The sequence below is a fragment of the Pipistrellus kuhlii genome, unplaced genomic scaffold (assembly GCF_014108245.1).
Source record: "Pipistrellus kuhlii isolate mPipKuh1 unplaced genomic scaffold, mPipKuh1.p scaffold_m20_p_8, whole genome shotgun sequence".
In the NCBI taxonomy this organism is placed as follows: Eukaryota; Metazoa; Chordata; class Mammalia; order Chiroptera; family Vespertilionidae; genus Pipistrellus; species Pipistrellus kuhlii.
In genome coordinates, this window is record NW_023425584.1 from 16,144,702 (window position 1) to 16,163,379 (window position 18,678).

Sequence of the window (18,678 nt, forward strand, 5' to 3'; positions counted from 1 at the left end):
CCTTCTGCTTGGGAAGAATACTTCCCCTTCTCCTGAGTCCCTCCAAAACACTAGCTGTCTCCTTCCGATCCTTACACACTTTTATTCTAATGCAACAACTACTTTTTATACTCATATCTGTGGAGAATACATGACAGTGATCTCCAAACACTTTTTGATCAACTCTTAGCAATAAGTTTTTTGAGCACTTAGACCTAATATATCCATATTGGAATATTTGTAAATTATGCATTGAGTAATACCATAATAATATATTATTTATATTCTAAAGTATACCCTAAAATAGAATTTTAAAAAGAATGAGACAGATGTCTATAAATTGAAAGTTCCACCTCTTCTGTTAGATTACTTTGTGAACCTCTTGGGGTGCATGCATCCCAGTATGGATTTACCTACATAAATTTGAGCTTTAACTGAGAAAACAAAATGCCTGCCTAAAAGTCAAGTTTTAGGTTTTTAGACAGTAAGATATGATTAGGAGTTGTTTTTATTACTTATATTATTATTTTTTAAAATAAATTTTATTGATTTTTTACAGAAAGAAAGAGAGAGGGATAGAGAGTTAGAAACATCAATGAGAGAGAATCATCGATCAGCTGCCTCCTGCACACCCCCTACTTGGGATGTGCCCGCAACCAAGGTACATGCCCTTGACTGGAATTGAACCTGGGACCCTTGAGTCCTCAGGCAAATGCTCTATCCACTGAGCCAAACCGGTTTCGGCACTTATATTATTTACAGTTGTATAATTTAATGAGATCAGCTTTTTCTAAAACCTTATTATATCTGGGATCACTAAAGCATTTGAATTCTCATTCTTGAATGAAAAAAGAAGGATAAAAGAATAATAGATGGAGAGAGAAAAGCCAAGATAGAATTTTGGAGAAAAAGCTGCTATGAAACAATAATAATTAATTCTGATGAAACATGAAATGCTGTCTAAGAAAGACTCATACAGATTGTTGGTGCCAGAAGACTTATATGTACAAGAATTGTCTCTGCATTCTGTGGTACTGAGAGTCCTTGGGGTGGGCTTCCAAGGGATAGTGGGTAGGATTTAGATGAGTAGAAAGGAAAAGAGCATTTTCTGCCATTTGTTTTTTAATCTTGACCCACCTGTTTGCATGTATGTTTCTCAAGTATGAGTATTCCGTTTCCTATCATCTCCTGCAAGGCCCTTCCGACAGCTTCCTTACCATCCTTCTAGCATTCTGGAATCACTTTTCCTCTTCCTTTCTTTTTGTCCACCATTAATTTTTACCCAGATCCCAGATTATTTCCTTAGCCTTCCTGCCTCCCTTCCTGTTCCCCTTTCAGTTCACCCTGCCCACCCTCAGGAGCCAAAGTGATTTTTCTAAAATTTAAATTGGTCATATCTGTCTGTGTTTAAGTTTGAATACCTCACCATGATTTATTAGGCCCTTCATTACCTGGATCCTGCTTACCTTCCTAGCTTCATTTTATCCCTCTTCTTTCATATACAATATATACACACATGCACATATATACATACATAGACACACACACACGCACACACATACACATTATAGAGGCCCGGTGCGTGAAAATTCATGCACTGAAGTTGGGGGGTTCCTCAGCCCAGCCTGCCTCCTCTCACAGTTCCGGAGCCCTCAGGGGCGGAGGCAACCCACCTCTGCTGCCGCCACTGCCGTCAGTGCAAGCCTTGTCCATCCCTGGTTATCTAAGCCTTGGGGGGCCCGGGGCAGCTGGGCAATTGCCATCCAAGGCTTGCCTGCACCTCTGGCCAACCCTGGGTGGCTGGGAAGCTGAGGTGACTGGGCGCTGCCATCTTTGAGGGCAGGGCAGTCAATTAGCATATCCCCTCATTATTGGCTATTGGTGCCACCATTTTGTGATGACGTGAGGATCAATTAGCATATTCCCTCTTTATTAGATAGGATGCTGCTGCTGCTGCTATTATCATTCCTTTTCTTGTTCTCCTTGTGCACCACCCTTCCCATCCTGTGATCCTCACTCCTCTTTCTATAGTGTTTTACATGGGTCTTTTTTTTAGGGGATGAAGAGTTTACCAAAGAGATAACAGAGCTATTTTCCCAGCTGCATGTCTCCTCCAGACCAGAGAAACTTGCCAGGGTAAGATACTATTTCTTGCTGATTTTTTTTTTAACTTGTTTGGATTTAGTGTGTAAAGAAGGTAAGATTGTAAGTTCCTGGCAAGGATGCCAACAAGATTGAGGGTAAATTCTGAGTTCCACATCTTTTGCCTGCCTCTTGCTTTCACAGGTTAACATGCTGGACTCACATTTGCATCCCCTCCCTTTCCCCTGGAACACACACATCTGCCTTACCTGTTTTCATTTGGAATGTTTTGATTGTCTGAAAAATTTAGTTAGTCACAGAGTTGGTCAACGAAAGCCAGCAGTGCTCACCAGCCTTCATGACACCAAGGGGTTAGCCTCTTGTGAGGCTGTAACTGTCCACGGGGCTCTGAATGTTTCAGAGATAATGGGATGTGGCATCTGACCTTAGGAAGCTGGAGGTTGCCATTTCCTAGAACACAGTGACTAAGATAATGACCATTTAGCTCTGTAAATGTGAGAGTCCATGGCCTCGGCAGTGATACTTGAGCTGTCTTTACATATCTAGAACATGGAGAGACTTTGGTCAAAGTTCAGAGTGGATAGGGAGGGCTGGTTTCCATAGCAGTACCCGCATAGCATATGTCAGTGTCAGCTCATGGGACAATACTCACTGGGTCTTAGGCTGCTTGATGCTTCTTCACCTTCCTTTCCCAATCTCTAGAAACATTTCAGGACAGTCTGCAGCAGGTACACATTGCCTCCAGCCCCCTGTATTGATCCTTAAAGGGACTTCTTAAAATAATTTAAAAGAGCGTGATCTGGTTGATGGGAAACCAGTGAAGAGAAGAGGAATGGTCAGCTCTGGGCTCAGGTAGATCACTGGTAGCATTAAGGAAGATGGATTTAAGATGAGCCAGATCAGAAGCAGGGAGACCAATCAGAGTGCTATAGCCACAAAGTGGATCTGAAATCAAGAGGTGGTAATAGAAAGAGGAGGGACTGATGGAGAAATAGGGTAGAATCAGACCATCTTGGTGATTGATTGGGAAGGGAAGATTCTAAGATGGCTCACATATTTTGGCTTGGATGACTGATATATCATTGTTCCTCTAAAGTTCTGGGGGATAAAAGGATTAAAATTTTTGGGAGAGAAAGGCAATTCAAATTTTGTACATGTTATATGTGATATGCCTATAGAATATTCTGATTCAAATGTCCAGCAGGCAGTTGGAATATGTTGTTTTCAAGAGCAGTCAGTGCTGGAAAATAAGGATTTAGGAGTCAGCAGCAGGTAGGGAGTATTTAAAATCACTGCAGTAGGGTGAGTGGAGAGGAGAGGGAGGGGGTGAGACAAAAGAGCCAAGACCAGGTAATGATGTTCGAAGGGCAGCCAAAGGAGGTCAAGGAGATATGCTGATAAGGGTAGGGGGAACACCAGAAGATAGTGTATTACAAAAGTTAAAGAAAATTAGAAACATCCCAAATGGCCATTATCCGAATTGGTAAAATGTGGTGTATGTATAAAATAAAATACTACACAGCAATAAATAAGAATGAACTGCTGATACACGCAGAAACTGTGTAGATAAATCTAACATGCAGTATGTTTTGCTTAAGAAACTGGACACAAATTAGAACATACTTATGATTCCATTTATATGCATTTTAAGAACCGGTAAAATTAAGTTATAGTGAGACGGAAGAATGGTTACCTTTAGGTAGGAGTAGGGGGTCTCCTTTTGAGCAGTACTGACTAGGAAGGGGTAATGGGGACAGCTAGGGTGATGGGAATGTTCTTTTGGTTTTCAAATATTTTTTATTTTTTAAAAATATTATTTTTAAAAATATATATTTTTATTGATTTCAGAGAGGAAGGGAGAGGGGGAGAGAGAAACATCAATGATGAGGGAATCATTGACCAGCTGCTTCCTGCACGCATCCTACTGAGGATGGAGCCCACAACCTGGGCATGTGTCTTTGATCAAAATCGAACTCAACACTCTTTAGTCCGACGTTGACGCTCTGTCCACTGAGCCAAACCAGCTAGGGCTATGGGAATGTTCTTTATCTTGACCTGGATCACAGATACATAGGCATATGTACATGTAAACATTTCTTGAGCTGTGCTCTGAAGATTTGTGCACTTTGCTGTATGTAAATTATACCTCATTTTTAAAAAATACTAAGGATGAGAGAATTCAAGAAGGCATGAGTGGACAGCAGTGTTAGGTGGCGTAGAGAGTTCTAGTAAGTTAATTACTGAAAAACTAGGTGTTATGTTTGGATGAGAACAAAAACACCAACTTCCATGATGCTAACATGTTCTTGGTCAATGCACAATAATCTTGGTAAGCTGAATTGAATTGTTGATGGACAATAATCTTTTTCTTATTTAGGCAAGAACTGCAGCCTATGAATGGATTAGGACATCTCTGGAGAAGCCATTAGAAGAGAAGGAAGAAGAAAAACAATTAGAAGGAGAAAAAACTGAGCAAATCAATAAAAATTCAATAGAGGTAACCAAAGCAAATAAGGTTTTCTTTTTTGTTTTGTTTTTTAAAGGATGTGAGAAGCAGGGGTATTGCAGTCAGGGACTTTGTATTTTGTTGCGTTCTTATCCATAATTTCTACTTTGTGTTTTAAGTTGTAACATCCAAGTTCCAGACTATAGGATGGAAAAGAGTGAAGAAAAAGATGAAGGGTACATATGTGGTGGTATGAGGGTTTCCAGAAGTTGCCACAAGATGCTTTATCTAAATCTTTTGTTGAAAACTTAGTCACATGGTCACATCTAACTTCAGGGCAGCATCTGTTTTTATAGCAGTGAGTCCAGCTATAAAGTTATATTACTTCTATGCAAGAAGAGGTTTCAAGGTATTGAATCCTTCAGTGTGAGAAAAGTAAGGTAATGTCATTGAGATAAAAAAAAAACACGTGTTTTTTTTCTTTTTCTTTTTTTTTCCATCCAGGATATCCATGCATTTGCAATCCGGAGCCTAGCGGAAATGACTGCCTGCTCAATTGAATTGTTTCACAAAACAGCAGCTCTGGTTCTGCATGGCCAGAAGCAGGAAGTGACAGCTATAGAAAGAAGCAGAACCCTTTCCCAGTAAGTGTAATAAGTATCCTTGTAAGTGATGCATATTACTGAAAGAGTTTTCTGGGCTTATTTCCAAAGTTTTAAAAACTTTCAGCAAGATACTATTCCCACTGTACCATTCACATATTTTAGGTTTTGTTTATTTTGGGTTTCAGTTAGTTAGATAGCCAAGTGAGATGTTTCTTTTTCACTGCAATAAAACTACATTATAATTCTGCCCTTTTATTAACTACTTTATACTCTGAAAACTAGTTCTCAGATTATTGATTGTTCTTACTAGGAATAGAATTTTACATATGTAAAAACAGAAAATAGTTTTAAGAATCTCATTTCTGGATAATTAATTTATTGAGTGCTAATTATATGCCAGGCATCATGCTAAGGGATTTACATGTATCATTTTTAATTTTTACAACAACCCTAAATGATTGTTCCAGCTTTAAAAGTGAAAAAATGCAGACTCAAGAGAGGTTGAATAATCTACCCAGGTTATTTTTGTGGTTTTGTTTTGTTAATCCTCACCTGAGGATATTTTTTTTCCCATTGATTTTTAGAGAGAGTGAAAGGGAGGAATAGATGGAGGCTGGGAGAGAGAGAGAAACATTGATATGAGAAAGGCACATTGACTGGTTGCCTCCTGCATTTGCCCTTCTTTCACACTGTTGCTGATTTTGAACAAAAATTTTAAAAATAATAAAATGTAGATAGTCATGGGGGGGAGGGGAGGAAGACCTATTTGTAAATACAAAAATCTCTTAATTAAACAATGAGAATTTTTATTGGAAAAAACTGTGAGAGAGTGTCCAGTGTACTAGGATTGGGAGGGGCCCTTGATATTTTCTATACTTCTTCTTCACCTTTAGTTTTGATGCCCCTTTGTAATAGGAGGGCCTGGATTTATCTTGAACAGCCTTGGGAGAGGGGTTCAGAATTCCATGCCATCCATCCTGTTCTGTGGAAAAATGGCTATTTCTACTGCTTGGAATGCTCTTTTAGTCATGACTCACTCCCTCACAGAATTCAAGTTTCCACTCAAATGTTGCTTTCTTTACCATCCAATCTAAAATAGTATCTTCTCCTATTTTCTAATCCTTTACTTGCTTTATTTTCTTAGCTTATGTCACCATTTAGTGTATATGGTGTGTGTATGTGTATATCCTATTTAATAAAAATGAAATATGCAAATTGACCATCACTTTGCAACAAAGATGGCAGCACCCATAGCCAATAAGGAGGAAATATGCAAATTGATGTGACAAGGATGCCAGCAGCCAAGCTGGGATGCTTGCATTGTTGCCATGGCAGCGATGCAGAAGGTCACCCCCCCTTTCCCCCCCAGCTGCTCTGGGCCCCTGGGCAGCACGTGAAGGCAGAAGGTGGCTCTGGGCCTGAGGGAAGGCAGAAGGTGGTGGCCAAAGTGAAGGCCTGGGTTCCAGGAACTGGGAGGAAGGAAGGCCTATTGTTGCACGAATCTTCGTGCATTGGGCCTCTAGTGTGTGTGTGTGTGTTTTATTTTTTAATTTTTTTTTTTTGCACTGGGCCTCTAGTGTGCATGAAATTCGTGCACTGAGCGGGAGGTTCCTCAGCCCGGCCTGCACCCTCTCACAGTCCAGGACCCCTTGGAGGGTATCCCTCTCACAGTCCAAGACCCCTTGCTCCTTACTGCCCGCTTGCTGCTCCTTATTGCTCGGCTTGCTGCTCCTTAACACTTCCATGGAGGCAGGAGAGACTCCCGCTGCCGCTATTGTGCTTGCCAACCATGAGCCGGGCTTCTGGCTAAGCAGCGCTTTCCTTGTGGGAGCGCACTGACCACCAGGGGGCAGCTCCTTTATTGAGCGTCTGTCCTCTGGTGGTCAGTGCGCATCATAGTGACTGGTTGTTTTGCTGTTCAGTTGGTTTGCATATTAGGGTTTTATTTTATAGGATGAAAATGAATGTATGGATGTGTTTATAAATCTGTATGTAAGTCTATACTAGAGGCCTGATGCATGAAATTCATGCACTCTGGGTAAGCGGGTCCCTCAACCCATCCTGCGCCCTCTTGTAGTATGGGAGCCCTCAGGAAATGTCCAACTGTTGGCTTAGACCCGCTCCCTACAGGGAGCAGCCCTAAGCTGGCAGCTGGACATTCTTAGCTTTTGGCTGAGCAGTGCTCCCCCTTTGGGAGCATACTAACTACCAAGAGGCAGCTTCTGTATTGAGCATCTGCCCCCTGGTGGTCAGTGCATGTCATAGTGACCAGTCATTCTGCTGTTCAGTCAATTTGCATATTAGCCTTTTATTATATAGGATACCTACATATACACACATCTGTCCATCTATATATACATATATAGTCTCCCCCGTTATAAACAAGTAAGTTAGAATCCATGAAAACTGTGACTTTGCTTGTTTACTGATATATCCCCAGGGCTTAGAACCTGGCACAAAGAAGACTTTAAAACATATTTGTTGAATAAATGAATGTGTATGAATTTTAACTATATTTCTAAGTGGAACATAGGGTTTTACAAGTATTGTTTCCTTAAAATGCATTTTCCATTATTTTCTTTGATTTTCCTGAAAAATATATTGCTTTTTAGAGGATTTTGTAGGAAAATTTTTTTTCATGGAGTGAACCTTCTCTTCTTGTAGCATGGATGCCTATTCAGATGGGTCCCCGAATGCATAGGTTAGCTGACAGGCATGCTTCCTCCCTTTAAAAGCTTTTTTCTTTCACATTTAGTATCATGAGTGATTTGTTCTCTTCTAACAGTTGTTAAATATAGCCTATTAAAAGAAAGAGTGAAAGGAAAACAAAAGAAGGAACCATCCTAACTCTTCTCCCTTCTTTTCTAGGGTGACGGTTGTGTTGTGTAAAGAATTGTCCTCTTTGTCTAAAGAGTTTACCACCTGCCTAACAACTGCTGGGGTAAGAATTCATGTCTCTTGTTGGGGTGATGCCTGTTTTGTTTTGAAAACAGCTTTATTTAGGTATAGTTTACATATCATAATATTTGGTTTCATAGTATATTATAGAGTTGTGCAGCCATCACCATAATCTATTTTTTGACCATTTTAATTATTTCCCAGAAAACCTCATACTATTAACAGTCATTTATTTTCCTCTGTACTCTTATATCTCTTAGCAACACTAATTTACTTTCTATCTATAGATTTTCTAATTATGGAAATTTACTACAAATGAGATCATACAATCTGTAGTATTTTGTGTCTGGTTTATTTCACTTAGCATAATGTTTTTGAGGTTCATCCACGTTGTAGGAGTAAACTGTGCCTAGCCCATAGGAGAGTTGTAATTAAAGCTAAAATTTAAAGCACTTCCAGATATGACATTTTGCTCTCTCTCAGTCCAGACTTTTTCTATGCTTTTATTTATGTTTGGGGGTGTGTGTATGAGTATGTTGTGTGTATCAAAGTGGGATCATACCATGTTTATTGGGTTTTTTAATCTGCTGTGCACATTTAACTTTGTTTTCTTTATTCTAGGTCAAAGAAAAGGCAGACGTCCTTAATCCATTAATTACTGCTGTATTTCTAGAGGTTAGTAGAAATTTTTTTTAAGTCTCTAACTTTTAGGCATTTTGTATTAATTAACTCTTGTTAAGTTTTTATTTTTTGGCTTTTCCAACCCCCCCCAACCCCCCCCAAGGTTGGTAGTTTAGCCATATTGATGCATATATGACCCCAAAGGTGTGTATCTGATGCATATTCCCTGTTTATTACAAAATGTAAAAAAGCTGCTAGGTAAAGTGCACAGGAAGTAGGAAGCTGTCATTACTTAGTACTGTCCTTTGGCAGTTAATGGACAATTTTTAGTAACAAAATACCCTTGGAAACCAGCAAATAAACAGAAAGAGTTGGAAATTAAAAGCAGGCAAGCTTTTAAAGGACTAAGGCTTAAGCAGAGATTTATTAGAAACAACACACAACATTTTGTCATTTTTTTGTTAGAAAATTTGCTTTGTTGTATCATGTTTATATAATCCTTAGTCCATAAAATTTAAGGAGGTGGGTTGTTTAAATCCATGAAAAAGGGAGGTATAAGAGGATCCCATCATGGAATATTGCTCCCATATGTGATGCTTTCTGGATTTCATGTTTTAAGAATTCTATCTTGCACACTAATTTTGTGAATAATTGGGCATTTGATAATCTGTTTAAAACATTTATGAAAATCTGGAGAGGAGAAAATTCTATATAATAATCCTATATAATAAAAGGGTAATATGCAAATTGACCCTAACAGCTGAAAGACCAGGAATGACTGATTGCTATGACATGCACTGACCATCAGGGGGCAGATGCTCAATGCAGGAACTGCCCACTGGTGGTTAGTGCACTTCCACAGGAGGAGCGCTGCTCAGCCAGAAGCCGGCTCATGGCTGGCCAGTGCAGTGGTGGTGGCAGGAGCCTCTCCTACCTCTGTGGCAGCACTAAGGAAGTCTGACTAATGGCTTAGTTGGATATCCCCCAAGGGCTCTCTGGCTGCCAGAGGGATGTCTGACTGCCAGCTTAGGCTCGACCCCTCAGGAAGCGGGCTTATGCTAGCAGGTGGACATCCCCCGAGGGGTCCTGGACGGCGAGAGGGCACAGGCTGGGCTGAGGAATGCCTCCGAGTGCGCGAATTTTTGTGCACTGGTTAGGTTTTTAATATGAATTGTAAAAGATTTTTTGTTTTTTGCTCCTGGACTTTTAGTTACTGCTTTAGTTTTGAATTCTTTAAAGTCACCACTATTGAAATGCCTTTAATTCCTTAACTGCATAATTGTCCTTGAATAGTCAGGGAAATTATTCTGATCACTTAAACAGTTGTTTTTTAAAAAGTAAGTAAGTAGATGGCAACAATGTTTAGATGAGATCAGTTTGCATGTAAGGAGTCCAGTCTTGTCCTGGACCTTCCCTGATTTGCTGATGACCCTATACCCGACAGTTACCTTCTTGACAATCTCATAATCTTTATTTGCAAAATGAGAGATTTCACTAGTCAGTCACTGAGATCTCTTTTGGCTGGAAAATTTGGTATCAAATGCCACACTGAAGTTTAAATAGGAATACTTGCCATTGGTAAATCCAAAATAGGTAAACTCACTTGATAGAGGTTCCCCGTTGCTATTTTAAGTTGGTTGTTCTTGCTTAAAGATTTGAAACCCTTGTCCTGGAAATTATTAATTTTATCTTAATGTAATGAACTCTCTGTTGGTATTCTTCTGTAAGGTTAGAACATGTCAGATAGAAATATATCTGTGCTGTAATCATCATTAAAAGCTGTATCCCTTGTCCACATTTGTGAGCACCTATCTTGTGTTCACTGATTGTGTTGAGTCCATGGAAGAAGAGTTTTCACAATGGACTGGAAATCTTATTGGCATAAGATTCATAGCCTTCTGAAATCCTCTTTGAGTAATTGACCAAAAATGCTTTGAGAGAGATCCAAGATGGCTGCGCCCAGGTGAACACCTAGCCGCAGCCGCACACAACAATTTCAATAAAATACAACTAAAATATAAAATGGACATTGCCCAGAACTAGAGGAAGGTTGACTGACTGGAAATTCTACAGTGAGAAGCAAGGAGAAAACCAGAAGGAAGCGCGGAGGAGCTGGAAAAGCCAAGGTACAGAGACGTGGCGCGGAGAGGACGGAGCCGGAGAGGAGGGAGGCCGAGTGCCTGGCGGGCGTTCCCTAGCGGAAAGGAGATAAAACTCCGACTGTGCTGGGCCCCCGACTGCTCTGATCCCCAGTTTTAAGCCAGACCCCGGGGACTCAGGCTCAGCCATAGGGAGCCGGGCTGTAAGGCGGAACCCCGGGGAAGTGGCGAAAGGAGGTCCCGGCGGTGCGCACACTGCGCACAGAGAAGGGACGGTCGGCTGTGCCGCGGGATTGCCCTGACGGGAAGGAGACTGGGGCTCCAGACTGCTCTGAACGCCACCTCCAACTCCACTTCCAACTGAACTGAACCCCAATACCGGGCTCATTGTGGGAGAGCATAGACTGTTTGGCAGCAGGCGAAAATCGAGGGCACCTTTCTCTCAGAGGCGCCGGCAGCGAGCACTGATGGACCCACATAGGGCGGGGCTGACGGAAGCCAAAGCTGCAGGCTCCACCCTGAAACCCCGTCCCATCTGTAACTGCGAAATGCGACAACAAAATAGATCACAAACGAAAGAAATGGAGGACAAAAAGCGTCTGGATATAGAGTTCAAATCTACGCTTATAAGGTTTTTCAAGAATTTCCTAGAAAAGATGGATAAGGCCTATGAGGATATGAAAAGAGATCAACTAGAATTAATAAGGAGTCATCGAGAAATGATAAGGGATCAACAAGAAATAAAGAATACATTGTCTGAAATAAAAAATATTTTACAGAGTCCTAAAAACAGAAGGGACGATCACAAGAATCAAGTCAAAGATTGGAACATAAAGAGCCAGAAGACACTCCTCCACAGAAGCTAGAAGGCAAGAGAATCCAGAAAATTGAAGATAATGTAAGAAACCTCTGGGACAACTTCAAGCGAACCAACATCAGAATTAGTGGGGTCCCAGAAGATGAGAGAGAGCAAGATATTGAAAACATACTGAAAGAAATAGTGACAGAAAACTTCCCCCACCTGGTGAAAGAATTAGACTTACAAGTCCAGGAAGCGCATAGAACCCCAAACAAAAGGAATCCAAAGAGGACCACACCGAGACATATCATTATTAAAATTCCAAGAGCAAAAGACAAAGAGAGAATATTAAAAGAAGCAAGAGCAAAGAAGGTAGTTACCTATAAAGGAGCACCTATACGATTGTCAGCTGACTTCTCAACAGAAACCATGCAGGCCAGAAGGGAATGGCAAGAAATATTCAAGGTGATGAACAGCAAGAACCTACAGCCAAAAATAATCTACCCAGCAAAGCTATCACTCAGAATCGAAGGCCAGATAAAGAGCTTCACTAATAAAAAAAAGCTAAAGGAGTTCATCCCTGCCAAACCAGAATTATATGAATTGCTGAAGGGGGTTCTTTCAGAAGAGAAAGTAAACAAAGATAAAAATTATGACCAACAAATATGTAACTATCAACAAGTGAATCTAAAAACCAAGGAAATTAAAAAAATCTGATGAACAATATTAACTATTGAATATAATAGAATCAGAGGTATGGAAGGGGAGTGAACTGACGATTCTTGGGGAAAAGGGGAGAGAGGGGCGTGGGAAGAGACTGAACATAAACTGTGCACCTATGGATGAGGACAATGGGGAGAGGGGAAAGGGCAGAGGGTGGGGTGGGAACCTGGTGGAGGAGAGCAATGGTGGGGGGGAAAAAAAGGAACATTTGTAATAATATGAACAATAAAAACTTATAAAAAAAAATGCTTTGAATTTTGAATTCTGGAATTAATGTGCTTGATCTATTAATGCCATGCACAAATTTGAGCAGGATGACAAAGAATGCCTGTTATTTTTGCTGTGCAAGTTGGGTGAAAGATGCTGGCATTCTTTGTTGCTGCTTTCATATCTTCTTAAGAGCTAGATCATTCTTTCCCTGTAACTTTACTAAAATGATTAAGTCTGCCCTTATTTGTCAGGCTCCAGATTCTATTAGATTTATATAAATTAGTTTTTTGTTGTTGTATGGTATATTTTCTCTTTTAAGTGACTGGTATTTTCTTTTTTTTTTTCCCAATCTTTTCAGGCATCAAACAGTGCTTCCTACATCCAGGATGCCTTTCAGCTGCTCCTACCTGTGCTGGAGATCTCGCTCATTGAAAAGAAGACTGAGTTACCAGAGGCATGAATTGCAGGGCCAGAGACTTTTGTCAGAACATTGAAGATCAGAGAAGATTGACCTGAGACTTGTGATGGCCAAGAAATGCCACTCTATTCTGGGTACTCTTGCAGAAGTGAAGGAGAAGGGCTATTTTAGTATATAAAAATTATACTAAAATTACACTAAATCAGGATAGCAGTTTTATAGGAAGTTTGTTGCCTTCACTGCTTGGCTGAAGTATTCAGGTTCTCACACTGCTCCTCCCAGTTGTTATAATTAATAAATTATTTGAAAAGAAATTTTTAGAAGAAAGTTCAAAAATAATAGCTCTTATATTAATAGATAAAGGTTAGTGGGATACTCAGGTAAAAATATTGGTATTTTCTTTGATGGTGCAGAACACTAACAATTTTGTCATGGATATAATTAGGCAAGAGAAAAAGTATTTAATTTTGAATTCTGGAATTAATGTGCTTGATCTATTAATGCCATGCACTTTTTTCTTTAATAAAATCTATGGCTTTAAGAAGCTGCATATATGTAAACTCTATAATGATTACCCTTTATTACATAAATTCTTGGAATTGGTTAGAAACTTTTATCTGCTCTTTAATTCTCAGCAGATAGTTGGCATTGAGGAGAAACTTATATACTTGCAGCCACACAAGTTAACTATAGCAGTGTGTCGTTTGGCTTCAAATTGCTCTCCCACAATTGCTCTCTCACTCCAAGTTGACAAGTTTCAAGTTGTTGACCTCTACTCAACTGGATTCAAGACCAGTAAGTGCCATTTAGAGAAACAGTTCCATGTTTGCAGTTATTCTGAGTCTCTTCAGATGTTTTTCATGCATATCCCCTGTGCAGGAGTGTGAAACACTTACAGTAATGGGTTTTTTGTTGATTGACTATTGTTGAAGTGCATTGTGGAGTCCCGTAGTAAAGATGTTCATTATCAGAGGATTTAACCTGTTAGTCATCGTATATTTTTTCTCATTCTTTTTGTTTTAATGCATTCTTTAGCATGTTTATAAGTACAACTATCCTTTAGATCCTCAGCCTTCTTCTTGTTCTCTTCAGTAGTTTAAGAGACTGAAAGACTGTTGTTTTCCTAAAAGTTATTTTGGTATTCACTCTTTTTAAAAAAGTTCTTCAACCTTATGGTTTTTAATGATTTAGGTAACTTTTGTGAGTTCTGCCACTCTTCTTCTAAAACCTTTAAATAGAATGTAATAATTTTTTCAATTGATCTTTTTGTCTAAACATGAGCCCCAATAGCTTTCTCAGAGCCAAAAAACAGCAAAGTCATAACATAGATCAATGTCAAGACTGTTTCTATGTAATCGCCTTATTTGGGGTAAGAAGCTATTTGTAAGCAAGGAGGAATATAAATAGATTTGGCTAACTAGGTATACCAATAACACTAAAATGTAGCTCTGCTTATATTCTGTTGTAAAGTGATCAGAAGATTTTTTAAATATTACTTTATATAGACAAATTTCATCTTTCCCAAAGTGACAAATTTTGAATTTTCAGAAAAAGTTTTTCTGTGGTTAATAAAGTTGGTGTTCCAGTTTTGATTTATTGCCTCAATTCTGTTGCTGTGTCTGAATCTGGATCTTTTGAGCAAGGTACTCCTTGATAAGGGTTTAGAACTGGTCACAGTGCCTACTACCTGTTCAGACTTATAAATTGAAAGTTTGTAGCTTTTACTCTTTGATCTAGAAACATGTCTAAGGTTTTTCTTTCAAGAAGAGGGTTATAGATGTGGAGACAGAATAGTAACTCTCTGTATGTGTCTATCCAGATTGGAGTCCTGAATTGGACCAATGTTAGATTGGATCTTTCAATAGCCAAATGTGACATGCTGCCTCTTTTCTTTCTCCCTCATTTCTCTCATCAGTTCCCCCCACCCCTCCAAATCTACCAGAAATGACAAAAGGACCAGTTCTGAATAACACCTAAAATATAATGAAGAAAAAGTTATTTGATTCAGTAGAGATAGAGGAGTAAGAACATAAACTTTCATTCATAGGTGAATAGGTAAATTTAGGGGGCATCTTGGACCCTATTGGATTATGGTGACGGTTTTGGATGGTACATGCTTCATTATTCTGTTTGAGGTTGATACATGGTGTAGTTTCTTGATGAAACCTACTCTTTTGGTGCTATTTCCTTTAAATTTTCTGATGTCTAAGATTTACCATTATGTCTTAATATGTGCTACCCCCTTTCCAGTTAACAACTCGATAGGTAATATGTTCAGTTATTATTGGAGTAAATGCTTCTCTTCCTACTATTGAGATCTTCAAAGGCTATGATTAAAATAGACTTGATTTGCCGAAACCGGTTTGGCTCAATGGATAGAGCATCGGCTTGCGGACTGAAGGGTCCCGGGTTCGATTCCGGTCAAGGGCATGTACCTTGGTTGCGGGCATATACCCAGTGGGGGGTGTGCAAGAGGCAGCTAATCGATGACTCTCTCTCATAGATGTTTCTGACTCTCTATCTCTCTCCCTTCCTCTCTGTATAAAATCAATAAAATATTAAAAAAAAAATAGACTTGATTAATTTGATCTAAAAGAAATAGAAACTTCTATGAACGAATTCCTGGCTTCTTTTCCTTTATATAACACATTGTATAAAGATTGGATAAGCTATTTTTTCCTTATTTTTGATAATTTAATTTTTTTTGTTAGGCATAGATTACCAGATTGACAGGATTCTGAAATATACAATAATTCATATAGGCGTTTCCACAAATCCAAAATTAGTGCTAATGCACAAATGTGAAGTTTTTAGTCCTACAGTCAGGAAATAAGACCTTGTGGTTCCTCCACCTGAATGAGGACCTCCTTTTTGTACTTGTTTTTATCTAAAGACCTGTTTGAGGGAGAGATACTACTTATAACAGATACTACTTATAACAGATACTACTTATAACAAGTAGTGTTATAAGTAGTATCTGTTGATATCATCATTTGAGAAAGACATTTTCCTATATTTTTTAGATGAATTCTGAGTTTTAAAGGTGAGAATATTCATCATGTTGGAAAAACCCAGAATAAAGTTATACCTACAGTAGGCACTCAGTAAGTATGATATTTCACAAATGTCAAGGATTGGAATCCCTTAACAACATAATGTACTTATTTTCATAATGAAGCATTTGAAAAATGAAGTTCTAAAAATAAACCTGTTAATTATCATGTCACCAGATCTCTGGCTAATATATGAGAATTTTGAAAACTTCCTCATTAGTGCCACTTTTCAACTGTACCCTGATATTCCTCCAGCACTGGTCTTCTGGTCCCTCCCTGTTTTACTTGTGGCCCTTGTTATTAACATTCTTTCTTGTTATTTCATCATTTGCCCAAATCCCACAGTGCCCTCATGTCTAATTATAGCTTCCCCAATCAACTCTTTAGGGAAAAAAAAAAATCAGAATATTCTCTGAAGCTCATTTGTCCTTTAAACTAAAGGTAGAGGAAGACTACAGTGATTGATCATTCACCCTTGCACATCAGTGTTGCCTTTTATAGACCTTTTAGTTTCTGACTAGCCAACTTTTGTAAAGGGCATATTCAGAGAATACATATTGCATGAAATTATCATTTATATTTGCTTGTCAGCCCCACATGTATCTCTGTCTGTACACACTGGCCATTGCTGTGCTCTTAAACTGGTTTTAAAGAAGTCATTTTCCCAACCTGATTGTGATTGCACCAGTATGCTTTGTTTTTTTTAAGCATATTTTTAAGTTGAAATGGGTGTAGTTTGTGGCAGAGTTTCGACCAGCCAGTCTCACCTGGATAACTGTTGCACTGACCTTGGAGATTTCAGCCAAACCTGCTTAATCCTAAATTATCTACATAATTATTGTATTTATTTATGTCAGAATTAAAGGATTTCTCTTAACTATTTAGTCCAACTGGATCTTCCTTGACCTTTCCCACATGTATCATTGAGAGTAATAAAAACTGCATAGTTGGCGTGTATGTTGAGGCAAAAGTTTCCAAATTAGAACAATATTCTTACACATTTATAGCATCAGTAAATCAGTAAACACATAAGTCCTCTTTTTTTTGTGTGCTTGCCCTGGGTTTCCAACTTCTGGCATAGGGTCTGACACATGGTAAGAGATATGTGTTGGCTGATTGAAAGAAGGAAGAAAAAGGGAAGGGGAAGGGTGGCTTAGTGCTTTCCTACTACTAGAGAATATAGAGCTGGAAGGGACTTTCAGGCATGTAAGGTTGAAACCCTCATTTCACAGCTAGGGACATAGGCCTCATGAGAGCAAGTGACTCTCCTGAAGTCACATAGCTGATAGGAGGCTCTGGGGGGACGTGAACGCAAGTCTGGATTCCTGGTCCGGTCTCTCTTTTTGCTACACCAGAGCCTGACAGGATTCTGCACACACACACTGAAAAGCTGCTTCCAGACATGGGCTGAGGAACTTAGTACAGAAGTGTGGCCTCTGTCCTGTAGGAGCTCTCACTGGTGCCACTGTTGGAGCAATTTCTGCCTTGTAGATGCAAAGCCCACTGGAAAAGGAAGTGAGGCAGCTACTCTGTTTAACTTGTGGCTGAGTTGCATGGACTTGTCCCCAAAATGGTTGTGATTGTTGGGGCAGGTCAGCATTGCAAATGTTTGCAGATGGACCCAACAAAACCCACAAATGGTTACTTTTGCTTTGGTGCTTGTGTCTTAAGTTGTACTTAGAACTACAGAATGATCTATTGCTCATCAACTACCAGTTGTTAAGAGGGCACTAACATGAGTGAAACAGCTGTAATAGTAGGCACCATAGAATCCACTTCTTTCTGAAAATCTTCTTAACTGCTCTGTGATGCTGGACAGTGACATCCCAGTTTAGGGATCTGAAGGATGGTGTAGATGTTACTAGCAAAAATAGACTCAAAATAGAATCCCAGCTCCCTCATTTTCCAGCCCAATGATCATGAGCAAGTGACTTAATCCCTTAAATTGCAGTTTTGTCATCTGTAAAATCAACCTCATAATACCATATTAGGAAGTCATTGATGGGATTAAAAAGAATAACCTGTGTAAACTGTTTAGAAAAATAGTAAAATCAGACAATGTTAAGTAAACACTGTGCCAGGCACCGTTTTGAATGATTGAATCCTCATCATAAGATAGAAACTATGAGCATGTCCATTTACAGATGGAAAAACTGAGGGGCAGGGAGGTTAAATAATGTGCCTGAGGTCACATATCCAACAAAGGGTAGAGTCAGGATCCGAACCCAGGCAGTTTGGTACCAGAGTTTCTGTTTTTTATCATTTACATTGCACTGCTGCTATAAGCTATCAGTAAAGGAATCTTAATGACTTAGCTACTAGTACTTTATTATGATGATTATGAAACAGATTTAGAGTGTAAGTGACTTGCTGAGATCTCACAACTGTAGATGGCAGAGCCCCTGCAAGGTGAGCCCAATTTGCCTGACTCCCAAGCTCATGTTTGTTATATTTTGTTTCTTTTAGGGGAAGCTTGGAGATGCCTGTCTGGTGATAAATAACTAGGGGAACATCTGGGCAGACTATCCAAAGTCATTAGGAGTTGGCATAAAAAGGACGTGTGGTGACAGGTCACATTTGCAACAGCAGGAACAAAGATCTCAGTGAAGTAAGAGCATTTGTATGACTCAGTGATCAAGAGGAGAGAGGAGTACATCAATATGTATAACTTTAGTTGTAAAGGCCTCAAACTGAAAACTATGCAGGTGTCCTTCAAATATGAAA

The 18,678-nt window shown here is 39.4% G+C and overlaps 1 protein-coding gene across 5 annotated transcripts in view; it reads left to right on the top strand.

Moving 5' to 3' along the window:
• FAM114A2 (family with sequence similarity 114 member A2) overlaps window positions 1-14,493 on the top strand; it is a 24,686-nt gene extending 10,193 nt beyond the window's left edge. For all 5 annotated transcript variants that reach the window (XM_045576824.1, XM_045576823.1, XM_036423464.2 and 2 more), the window contains 6 exons: window positions 2,036-2,115; window positions 4,460-4,579; window positions 5,033-5,172; window positions 8,002-8,074; window positions 8,653-8,706; window positions 12,842-14,493. In XM_045576824.1, the coding sequence (XP_045432780.1) occupies window positions 2,036-2,115; window positions 4,460-4,579; window positions 5,033-5,172; window positions 8,002-8,074; window positions 8,653-8,706; window positions 12,842-12,943 (569 nt within the window). In that variant the 3' untranslated portion in view covers window positions 12,944-14,493. The remainder of the gene's footprint in view (window positions 1-2,035; window positions 2,116-4,459; window positions 4,580-5,032; window positions 5,173-8,001; window positions 8,075-8,652; window positions 8,707-12,841) is intronic.
• The last annotated feature ends 4,185 nt before the right edge of the window (window positions 14,494-18,678 follow it).